The 12,400-nt window shown below is 49.9% G+C and overlaps 1 protein-coding gene across 7 annotated transcripts in view; it reads right to left on the bottom strand.

The window, feature by feature from the left end:
- Positions 1-3,646: 3,646 nt before the first annotated feature.
- Positions 3,647-12,400, bottom strand: part of Rnf144a (ring finger protein 144A) — a 105,939-nt gene continuing 97,185 nt past the window's right edge. For all 7 annotated transcript variants that reach the window (XM_046441192.2, XM_046441196.2, XM_058578347.1 and 4 more), the window contains 2 exons: positions 11,828-11,917; positions 3,647-7,665 (listed from right to left, as the gene is read on the bottom strand). In XM_046441192.2, the coding sequence (XP_046297148.1) occupies positions 7,534-7,665; positions 11,828-11,917 (222 nt within the window). In that variant the 3' untranslated portion in view covers positions 3,647-7,533. The remainder of the gene's footprint in view (positions 7,666-11,827; positions 11,918-12,400) is intronic.

The following is a 12,400-nucleotide window of genomic DNA, read 5'->3' as shown; positions in this document are numbered from 1 at the left end:
TTAATGATTCTGAGTCTTAGTTTCCTCACCCAAGTGAAGAACTGTGACATTAAGGGTGTTTTCCTTCCTAGGATGGTTGTGGGAATCCTCCTCTGAACAGAATGTTTATCAAGGATGTGCAGTGCCTCTCCTGCAGCAGGCACCCTGTCCCCTGTCCTGCAGCCTAATGCTGGTCCAGAACCCCTGGGGGTGGTCCTCCTGTGGTCATTGGGGGTGGGAGTGAAAGGTGTGTCTTCTGATTTAAAAGCATCTCTGGTTTTATTGTGTCTGAGAGCCGCCTCCCCTCAGGATGCCTGGCCTTTTTTTTCTTTTTTTGGTTTATGGAGCTGGTGTGGAAGCCGTGGGAGTAGGGGCTTCTGTTTTCAAGTGGGATTTTTATCTTCAGACAGAACATAGTTTAAACTCTTGCAGGGCCAGAAAACAAGCGGCCTCCATAACTGAAGGATGTCCCTGCAGGTAAGTAGGTGCAAATCAAGAAGGGGGGCGGGGAGAGCTGGCAGGACGGCTGGGGCCCCCGGTTCACTCCGCGGCACGGGGGCCGCCCCAAGCCCACTTTCTTACTATAATCTGAAGACAATGACTTGTAGACTTGTGAGGCTTAACAGGCCCCTTGGAAAGGAGAAAGCCAGGTGATCGCCATTAGAAACTTCCCGGTTCTGATCCGGATTTCTCCCCAACTGAAGTGAGGCTCTCCTTCTCTGCCGTCTGCACACCCTCATCTGAAGTTTAATAGTCTTCTCGTTCATTTAGCTCAACGACCCCAACTGACTGGCCAGGCTCCCACACCCTCACCCACACTGCGGGCAACAGGAGCCAGTTCTTTCATTTGATAAGTGTCCAGCAAGTCCCAACTATGTGTCCTACAAGAACACAAGTTGGTGACCCAGAGAAGAAACACCCATGCTTACACTGTCCATTTCCAAGTCCCTGGATGACACTAATGGCATGGTCCACAGTCAGAAACTTCCCAGGTTCCTGCCCTTCTGGATCTGGGGCCTTTAAGAACTGTTTGGATGAGGTGAGAAACTCTGGCGCTTCCCTACGTGGTGAAGATGTGAATGTACGCTCTGCAGGATTTCCTCAGTCAGTGATAAAGAGATCAGTAGGATAAGTAAAAACAAATTTTAAAAAGACTCAGATAATTACCCAGGAAATGAACAAATGACTTTTCAGAATGGCAAAATTAGGGTTTTCCCATATTGAGAATTTTATTCCATTTTTCTTGGTGTTTTATTTACCACTTTGTCATTTGTCCTCAGAAAGATCCCGTGAGGTGCATTTTACCCTCATTTTCAGATGAGGAGACCAGTGCTCCCAGGCTGAGGTTCATGAACAGGAAATCAGCCCCTTGGGCCCAGAATCCAGCCCTCCCTGACGTTGCGGATAGTACCATGCTCTGTCCTGGTGCCCCATCTGGCTCCCGGTCAAGGCCAGCTTCCTCAGTGCACACCCTGAGTGACTGGCAGGGGAAGAGCAAGCTGGGACCGGGCAGGGAGCAGCGATTGCCGATCACTCTCTATAGAGCCAAGCTGAGTGTGTGACCTGTCCCACGGTCCTGGCCACTTCACAGTCTCCCCAGGGAAGCCTGGGGTGAGGTCAGCATCAAAAGCCACCCTTGGTATAAGAGCAGGTCAGCTCAGTATTGTCCCTTCCTTTCAGGACCCTGTAATTCGAGTTCTTGAGTTTTTTTTCTGTTTGAAAACACTGACAAAAATCTTTTCTTTTTTTAATTTTTGGAAAAAAAAGGCTTATGTACACAAACACACAAATCCACTTACAAATAAACAGCAGGATTTTGGGGAGCAATCCCCGCCTGCCAGGTTAGCTCAAGGGATTGAGGTTCAGCCAGTGTGGGGAAGGGTTGCTTCTCAACAGCCCCCACTTAGCACCCCTAGGCAGCTGGTCCTCAGACTCCCAGGATTGTTCTCCCTGGGACCTCAGTGTCCACTTGTGGACCACATCCCCTCATAGGGGCACAGTTGTGTTCCCTCCAAAAGATGTCCCAACCCCAGGGCCTGTGAAGGTGACCTTATTGCAAATAGGGCGTTTGCAGATGATCAAACTAAGAAGAGGTCACCATGGTGGGCCTGGTCTAATATAACTGCACCCTTACAAAGGGACACATGCAGGGAGAAGGCCATGTGAAGGTGGCAGCAGAGACTTGGGGATGCATTCATAAGCCAGAAAATGTCACGGATTGCCAGCCATCACCAGAGAAAGCTCTAGAAGGATCCACCCCTGCCCACACCTAGCCCTTGGACTCCCAGCCTTCCACACTGTCAGGCAGCAGATAAGCTGCTGTCGCCTCCCAGGCTGTGAGCTTCTTCAGCAGCCAGCGGCAATGAACACGCTCGCCCAGACCTTTTATAGCAAGGGCCATGTCCCTCTGCCTCTGGGAGGCTGGCCTCCAGCACACACTCCATCCCAGCAGATCATGAGGCAAGGGCCTGTGCCACTGGAGGGACCACTCCCATGAATTCTCTTCTCCTCCTGTTTCCATGGCCAACACCTCCTTGTCTGCAAGATCAGCTCACATATGACATCCTCTGGACAGGCCTCTCTGACATCCCGGACTGCAGAATGCCCACATGTGGGGTCCCCAAAACCTGCTGTGCATTGTCTACTATAGCATCTGTACTACTTACAACAATTGACTGCCTTCTCTGTCCCCTCTTCAGACTAAGAGCCCCCGAGAGCAGTTGTACAAACTCTTTCACCCCTTCGAGTCACCAGCTAAGAAACTGTGCCTCAAGTCACTCAGAGTGGATCCTGAAATTTAAATATGGGAGAAGAAACTCTCCCATTCTCTATCCCTGGTCTAGTGTCCTGTTAATGAATAAGGTATATCCCTCCTTGAAGTTTAGATGGGGCAGATGAAAATCAAGGAAACACCCTGATCTCTGGATTCTCCTTACATTTGGCCTTCTTTATCTGCAGGTCTGCAAGGATTACCTCAAGCAATAGTGCATCGAAAATTTTCAGAGCCAAAATTTAAATAACTCTGTACTGCACATGCAGACTTCTTCCCTGTGATTCTCCCCTAGGCAAAACATCCATTTAGATTTTATTAGGATTTATGAGCAATCTATAGGTGATTTGAAGTACGTGGGGGGTGTGCCCAGGTTTTACGCAAACACTGCAACTTTGTATGCAGGGACTTGGGCATCTGTGGGCTTTGGTATCCGAGGGGCTGGTTCCTGGAACCAGTTCCTTGTAGATATTGAAAGATGGCTGAATTTCTTATTAAATAAGAAATATCCATATTTACTTTTTTGCAGCAGAGAGAGAATGATCACTGAGTTTTATGATGCTCCCTGTAAAATACGGCAGGTTTGTAAGTCCTCGTCTCTGGGGCTGGGCTGGGTGCTTGAGCAGGATGCTTCGCAGGGATGCTTTTCTAGTCTGACACTCAAGGACCCAGAGAATGGCTACATATGGCAACTCAACCCCAAGGATGCAGATTGTTTTGTCATCTGAGAGTTGAGACCCCTCCCAAGAAAGAAGATCCCCAATAGAAACGCTGTGTTTGCAGTGGGGCAGAGCGTCCCCCGCCTGGCCAGCCCTCTCTCCCTCCCACCTCTCATCCCAGTATTTCAATCTTGTGGTCAGTCGTCAATTACGCGTCTACAAAAGATGGAGCCAAGCAGGATTTTAAAAAGTCACCTGTATTCCAGCCAAAACATCTTTAAAAAGAAATCCCTTTGAAAGGGGGACAAACTATGTAAGACACAATACATTTAAAATATGTATCGAAGTTACAAATGGAACTTTTTCCATGTGATTCCAAAGTACAAAACACAACATTGAAAGGCGTCCAAACAGTTCTTTTATACATCACAGTGTTAGTGGCACAAAACGTACTGACATTTCAAAAACACAAACCAAATTTGTTTTTTGTTTTACCACCACTTGTCAAATACATAAAGTATACATGTGCATGGCTCACTCACGCATGCGTTTACACAAGATTCAAACACACCCACGGCAAAGTGAGCAAAGGAAAGACAGGTCAGGCACGTGGCACGTGGCACGTAGCTACCCTGCGCTGAGGGCTCTGAAACTGTGGAAGACAGACTGCGCACGCCAGGGGCGGCCAGAGACCACGGGACTGACAACCAGCGGGCATGCTCCCCAGAGGACGCACCAGCAATGGCGTCTCACGCGGACCCTTTCGCTCCATTGGGGGTTTTTGGCAATCATCAGTCATAATCCCTTCATGTTGCTTATTTTCATAAGGGCCTGGGTCAATTAAAAGGAAAAAACAAGCTTTGGTATGTTCTAAAGAGACTTTCATGGAGCATTGTACATGCAAAATGTTTTCCCTTGATGATTTGTGATTTATATATGTATATACATGTACACACACAGGTGTGTTTATTAATAAACAGTAATCTGAGAAAATACAAAAAGTCCACCCTGGTTCATTCCAACTCCCTCATGTTTACACTACCAAGGGAAATTTTTCTCTTGTAATTTGTTACGTAACTTTTGCTTTTTGCAACCTACATGAAAAAGATAAATTCATCTCGAAGTCATCTTTTCACCTCTGACATTCGCTCTCCTATGGCAGAGTGTGCCATATGGAATATATTGTAAAGCGAATGTGTTCCCTTGGAAGAGGTGCCAGAGGTTCCTTCTGCAGTCTGAGCTGCTCCTGGGAGCTGAGGAGGAAGAACTGATTAGACGTTGCTCATGCAATCAAGGTCTGCCTCAGCTCATCTGTGAAGTCAATCTCTGCCACCTGAACAGACTTGGTCTCCCAGGACATCTGTGGGGACACAGGACAAATGGCTGAGCCAGACAGAAACCAGGCACCTCTAGTAAAAGCCTGGTGAGATGGCGAGCTGCCTAAGGGCTTCAGGTAGCTACAGGTCAACCCTGGGCTCCCCACTGGTCCACCCTGCAGCAGCCCTGGCCTCTCACTAAGGGCCTCTCCCAGCCCCGGGAGTTAAAGGCCTCTCAATGAATAAAAGTACATGCTAGCAGGACATCAAAGAGAAAACCATCTGTGAAAGTGAATGTCACTTTCCAACCAGGACAGACCATGTCAAATAACAGTAATGAGTCCATCTACTGAGTGCAGATAAGACCCAAGTTCACACGGAGGACCATCCTCTCATAATCTATTTACATTTTACATCCAGCATGTGAAGATTGCATTGCTGTAACAAACAGGTATGGCATTCCTTACTAAGAGAAAAGGATTCTGATGAGGGAAGTGCTACTTTCAGTATCTCCAGGTGATCTTACTGGCATTTACATAGGTTTATATAAATCACACTGAGCAAACAGAGGCAGGTTGGATACAAAAGCTCAGTGCTAATCTGACTGCCCTGGTGGCCCGAGGACTGCTGTGGTCTGTACCTCACCAAACCACATGCTTTTGAAGCATATTGCACACGAAGGCACAGGATGGTTGGGGCTAGAGATGTGTGTGATGGGGCCAGAGACTCCTCCGAGACAGGACATGCCACCCCTCTAGGAATAAGGGGTCTAGGCTCCCATTCTGGGCTCTAACTCCCTCCCCAAAGATGGGGTACTGCTGAATGGACTCATGTGATGGACAGCAGCTATTCAAGCCTGGGAGGACAGGGGCATCATGAAGGCCACCGGAAAGACAGCCAAATGCCTGCTGCCTTTGATAGGGAATGTGGCCAGGCAACTGTGCCTACAAATTACAGGTTTAAGTCCCAAGTCCCCAGGCCACTGGCTCATGGAGTTGTTGCCCATCTCCAGAAAACCCCTTTCACGCATAACAACATCTCAGACTGCAGAGACCCACCTGAAAGACAGCCTCAGCTACGTTCTTATTTAGTTCCTGAACTTTTAATTTGCAATTACAAAGAAAACTTCTTGAACATAATTTTGATGCAGACTGATCTCCTAAATGGCTCTTGTTTCATAAAGAAAATCAATACTAGAGGTGAAGACAGAAGTGATTCTGTTTCGTAACTATTTGCTGTCAAGAAATAAAGAAGAAATTTTCAGGCAGGGAAGATATACTAGGACCTGAGACGGATGTGTAAATGTCGAGTCAAACACACACAAAATAACCTCATATTTAAAATGTGCTTGCAATGAGCAAACAATTGAGATAAAAGGACTTTGCTTTTGTTTTACTCCTTGGTAGAAGAATTCTTAATAAGTCTTAAGAAATTCCACTGTAATAAATCCACAATATTTTCTTCTTATTCCTGGCAAGCACACGTGGCTTTCATAATAAATTCTCTTTAAAGGAAACACTTTCTCCACCCTTCAGACAAGTGATGGAGTAACGTGCATCTTATTGATCCGTGCATTTCTTTGCCATGGAAACAGTCACACAGAGCCCTGGGAAAGACCAAGTGGTAAAATCCCCACATCAAAAATGAACTGCAAGTGTTTTATCCAGTCAGGGCAAACTGGTTAGCTACAGGGCTGGGAACTGTGTGAGACACACGATTTTTCAAAATAATTAAAGCATTTTAAAAATGTGAATATCCAGAAGCTTCTGCCCCTTCTCCAAGGCCCCCCCAGCCTCTGGCAGAAGGCCCTGGCTCCCAGGATCGATAATGCAATTTTCTTCTTACTGTCTGACTTGAAAACTGGGGCAAGAGGCCAAACCATACTCATTCTGAGTGGAACTATTTCTAAGTAAACCATTGGTTTAGAAGACATTAAAAACTATTTGCCGCTACCTGGGTGAGAAGGAACAACGCTGTGGGTATGCTGAATCCCCATAGCAGAAGGAACAAAAGGTGACTCTTGTGGAGACGTTCCTTTAAACATGTCAGTATTTTCCAATAAAAGCAGCGACACAAGAACCGTGTTTATAACAGTACACAGCTTACAGCATTCAGAAAGTTATTACAGCAAGTTTCAAGAAAAACACAGAGTGCATAAGGCTTTCTAAGTCTCCTGAAAAGTGGTCAAGCCAGAAAAGTCGCTGCACTATAACTTCTTAAAATGCACATTTTAAGAAAGGCATAGGATGGTTCATATGCACCTTGTTGGTTTTCACTACTCAGCTAGGATAAAAGAAAAGCCTTCTAAAAAGGACCTCACTAAATGCCATTAGTAATAAAAACAGTTGTCACGAACTGAGTGCTTTTTTCAAGTTGGAATAATTAAATTCTGTCTGAAGACAGATGTGATCCGACCTCCCTCAACATGGCGCCATCTTGAAGCCAAGGAGGAGAGGACGACATTTTGAAGGAGAAGGTCTCTTAGCCCCCACCAGATGTTCCTAGCCTACCGCCACGCCACGGGGAGGAAAGGCCTGGTGTGCTTCTGTCGACACTGTCGCTCAGGTCTGCAGAGACTGATGCTGTGGGGATGTGCCCCACCCCTGCCTGTCTGGCCTTCCCCAGACGAGGCGACCACACCCGGGGCCTTGGCAACACCTTGACATCGGTCCCTGAAATCACGGCATCCAGCCTGACACTGTGAAGCTCAATGGGGCACATAAGGCAAGAGAAATGTTTAGTGGGGGGCTGGGGGTGGGTGGGGAGCTACACGTCCCGGAGGTGGGGTCTCGGCAGCACCGTGCTTCCTCTAGGTGGGTAACGGGTCGTCGTCCCCCTTACTGCACTTGCACTTGCAACAGAGTACGAACGGGGTGGCCAGCAGCAGGAATGGAGAGGCCACCAAGAGCAGGAGCCCAAAGCCAGCAAAGATGCCCACGACCTGGAGAAGGAGCAAAGAGCAGAGGTAAGGAAGCCTGGTCCATGGGTTCCCTGAGTGTGAGCAATACCACCACCCCCATCCTCCATCCACCCACCCACCCACCACTCCCATGCAGTCCCTATCCCCCCCGAACCCCGTCCACCCGTCAACACGTCTGCTCAACCAAACACCCATGTGTGCATTCATCCCCAGTTCTGCTCTCATCCACACATATTGGCTTCCCTTCAGTTTTCCCCCTTCCTCCTAATTCCTTCTCTGCCTTTCTCCTCCCTTCCCTTCTCCCATCCATCTGTGCCTCCAATGAGCTGAGTTCCCTCTAACGATGTCCCAGGTGCTGAGAGTGCAAAGGTGCCTGAGATCTTGGCCCTCAAGAAGCACTCTGGTGGAGAAAGACCAAGATTTAATCGAATAATGCATCTTACAGAAACTGCCCTCACGCTCCAGGTGCAAGGGATTCCAAACAAGAGTCACCAACATTTTCTGGAGGAAAGAAGGGTTCCCCATGGGGACAGCCGGGGTTACAGAGATGTGGAGGTGGTTAGTATACAAGAAAGCCTGGGTAAAGCATCCCGCCTGAGTCAAGGGGAAAGACACAGGCATGGTAAGTTAGAGGATGGCCTGACACTTGTCATTCCCAAGGACGAAAGCCCAATACTATTACAAATTTTGATTTTTGTTTAAAAACATGTTTATCCCTTGGTATGTGTTAAATGCTGAAAATAATAAGCTTAAAACATAGGCATATTTTCGTAGAAATTAGATAGTACTGCTGTGCGAGGGAAACAGACTTTGCTTTGTGACCAGCTTGTCCACCAGCTGCACCCCTCCCAGGCTGCAGGGAGTGCAGAATTGAAATCCCAGGATGGAGTTAGGCTGCCATCTAGTGCTCAGAGTGATAAGTATGTGAAGGCTCTGGGCATGTGTTCTGACTCCACTTTTCCATGGGCCTGGTTTCTCAACTGTAAAATAAACACGTGAGCTAAAGATCTCGAAAAGCCATTGTCAGATCTAAAATTATCAGCTGCTAAAGCACCCCAGATGTGTGAAGGAAAGGATACCTTGAATGGGGATTTCTTCTGAAGACCACACACTTGCACATGCATCCCATGCACACATACATGTGTGTTTATAAGCAAGACTGCACTAAACAAATGGCATCATGATGATAAATTAGGTGGTGCACATGCTGGGGAATCACCACTGCTGCCCAGCCAGAGACCCTCCTCTGCAGAGCGTGAAATCAGTGACTGGATCACAGTGTGCATTGGGTTGTGCTTTGCTAAAATCGCCTGCACACTAATGCCTGGGCCCATAAGAACATGTGGAAGGTCTTATTTGAAAGGCTCTCCTGAGAGCCCATGTGACTGGTACACAGTTATCAGTCTCAAAGGAGCCACACACCCCGAATCTCTGACCAAACGCTCACATTCTTGCCAACCTGATGCCCCCTTCTCTTCTCACTTGGTCTATCCTGTCTAACTGCGCAGACTCTTTGACAAGTCGGGTTACCAGTCTATGCCAGCTGATGGTAGGTGGATGGATATCACCAGGAGAATGCGGCCAAGAGGAAATCATGAGACAACCAAACACCACGAAACAGACAGAATCACTTGGTGAGCTTGCTGGAGGTGTCGGGCACCAGACCACACGCTAGGAGACAGGATGGTACCGGTCAGGACCCTGAGAGGGTCACTGAGAAGCACAGTGACAGCCGCACCAGCAACTCTGAGATCTGCAGAGAGCCAGCCTCCATAGGTACCAGATGCTGCGTAAGAACAGAACTCACTCTTTGTAGCCACTTCAAGGCCCCACCCCTGGCCCAGTGCCTCTCATGATGAAGGACAGGAAAGTGGTCGTGGGACCCGCCCTCTGGAGGGAGAGTGACAGTTCTCCGAGGAGTCTCTCCAGGGAGTCCCCAAAGCACATTCAAAGGTTTGGGGAAACTCGACCACAATCAAAGACCCAGGAAAGTGCACAGGGCGCCTTTGATGTGCTGGAACATGACCTCAGAACACGGCAAAGGCAGGCGGAGCGCAGTGGTGTCAAGCCGATGCTGAATTGTAGTCCAGTCCAACTTCCTCACTTCAGAGATGCAAAGAAGCTATTCTAGACCTTCCAGTATTGGTTTCAGATGGCAAAGCTGGCATCCCAGGCCCACCTCACTGGCTCGTGAACAGCACCTGCAGAACACCCCCACGCGAAGCTTCCAGGAGACGTCCCAGGCATGCCCACGCTTGCGTGTGTGTGCGCAGCCCGGGGCTAAAACAAGTGCCGCCATGAGCAGAGCTGGGCCTGGGTGAAAAGCTCTTCATTGCCGGGAGACAAGGAAGAGCCAGCACTGGACAAGCTCCTCTCCTGGCAGAGGCCAGCGGCCTGCCTGTGGGTTCACTCTAGAGAAACAGAAATGCACATTCCGGCTCCTCCATGGGTCGGCTTGATTCTGGGAAGGCAATGGAAGAAGGAGGCAGGTGCCTCAAGCCATGGAGTCCACACAGCAGCCTCTGGTCCGGGAGTGGCTATGCAGATGCAGGAAGCCCCAGCAGCTCCCGCGTCCCCTCTAGATACAGCCCAGGCAAAAACAAGGGCTGAGAAGGATGTGACCCCCTATGGTATCCTACACTGTTGGAGAGGGTTTCTGTGGGTTGAATTGTGTCCCTCCAAAGTGACATGTTGAAGTCCTAAGCCCCTAGGTACACAGTGACCCTCTTTGGAAACAGGGTCTTTTGTGGATGTAATCAAGTTAAAATGCGGTTAACAGGATGGGATTTAATTTAATTTGATTGCTGACCTCATACAAAGAAGGACTTTGGACACAGAGCCAGACACAGGAAGAGAATGTGAAGCCCCAGAGGGGAAGACACCACCTGGGGTCAGGACTGGAGGATGCTCTCCAGCCAGAGGGCTCCCAGTGCTGGCAAAGCCCTGAGCTAAGGAGGCCAGGGGGGCTCCCCCACAGGGTCAGGGCGAGGCCCTGGCCACACCCTGGCCCCAGGCTTCTGGCTTCCAGAGAGACAATACGTTTCTGCTGTTCTGAGCCAGCGAGTTGGCAGAGCTTGGTCGCAGTGTCCTGTGCGCATGGACTCACGTGGAGGTGGGAGAGGAGCGTTCAGGTTGTGCATCCCCAGGAGAGAAAGCGCCTACAGCCAAAACCAAATCTCCTGATTAGAGGGCAGCAAACAAAGCCCTTGGGCCAGTCAGCCTCATCACCCCTTCTGGGTACTTCTGGACAGAAAATAGGACGTCCTGGAGGGTGTGAGGAAGGAGGGGTGGCAGGTGAAGCCTCCAGCAGGGCGGGGCCTGCTATTTCTCTAGGCACCACAGCTCAGGGTACTTGAGTCCACACACCCCGGAAGAGCTCATCTAGCCACCATTCCCGAAAACTTATCCACATTGAACTTGGTAAAGTCCCGGTTTTTTAAGAGGTGCATTTCCTGGAAGCCAGAGGACTTGCTATGGCCCTGTGTAGGGCCTCTGTCACCTGCTGCTTGTTCTGAGCTTGAGGAGGATGGGCATGATGCCTTGGCTAAGGTCACCCTGGCCCCCATGGCTTGGGGCATCCCAAAGCCTCCTGCACACCTGTCTGTAGCCTAGACTGGGACCAGCACTAGGCCAGAGACATGAGCAGCCACTGCAAAGGGCTGCCTCCAAGGTCCCCTAGGGCAGCCCAGGCAAGCAACAGGCGCCTCACGCTGTGGGGAAGATGCTGCGTGCAGCCAGTGACATGGGTCACCCACAAGGACGCCTTGCTTTATATAATAGTGCTCTTGAGGAGAACGCTCACTGCAAACAGCCCCTGCCTAAAGTGCACCACTTGAGGGTTTCCAGGGCACTCAGCTGCAACTGTCCTTTCCTGTCCCCATTCCCTTGTACCGACTTGCTGACCTCAGGCCTTCTCTGGAAAGCCTTTGGTTAAGCACTAGTAGACCCGGACTCAGGCCATGAGCAGCAGACAGGCAATGTGTGTGATGCTGCAGGAGATGCTCGGTCACTCACCATGGGGCCAGGGCACCCCCCGGCCAGCAGCCCAGCAGGACTGTGTTGCCATATTCCCAGCTCTGCCTTTCTACACAGCAGCTCTTCAGCCAACTGGCCTGTCTCCTAGAACACACACACACACACACACACGTGTCCAGATCAAAGGTCCAAGCCAGCCACCTCTTACCTGTGTCCGATGCCAGATCACAGAGGCCCGAGAGTGGCCCAGCTTGTTGCGGCAGGGTCCCTTGTCATAGTGTATCAGGAGGAAGTCATCCTGGGGAAGACAGAGGAAGGGACAGGGAGAGGGGATCAGATCACTGGGTCTCCACCGTGACCACACCTCCTTTGCTTCACACGCAACCAGTAGAGACAGGAGGGCAGGCCTGTGCCACACGCCTGGCTCCAGCCACCAGTATTCACGAGGAGCAGCCCAGAACGACAGTCACCTGGCACACTGGAGAGGTCCTGAGCCAGATGTCCCCAGCCCAAACAAAGCAGGGCCTCCCTGGGCACAGTGGCCATATCCTGAGCTTGCAGGAAAGAGCAAGTAGTGCCAGCTCAGAGCTTCTGGACAAGCAGGTCAAGTGCTACTCCCCAGGGCCCCGAGGCCTGGCCGGGCATGGTCCCAGGGGAGGACCCAGCACAGGCTCACTCCAGAGACCAGAAGATCCTCTTCACTTCTGCGCTGTCTTCAGCATCAGCTTCTCATCTAAAGCCACTTCCTCTTGACTCAGACCATTAAACTTTTCTTATCTAA

The sequence above is a fragment of the Marmota monax genome, unplaced genomic scaffold, assembly GCF_021218885.2.
Source record: "Marmota monax isolate L192 unplaced genomic scaffold, Marmota_monax_Labrador192_F-V1.1 WCK01_AAM20220418_F8-fsc00010, whole genome shotgun sequence".
Taxonomy (NCBI): domain Eukaryota; kingdom Metazoa; phylum Chordata; class Mammalia; order Rodentia; family Sciuridae; genus Marmota; species Marmota monax.
This window is presented reverse-complemented; position numbering and strand designations above follow the sequence as displayed.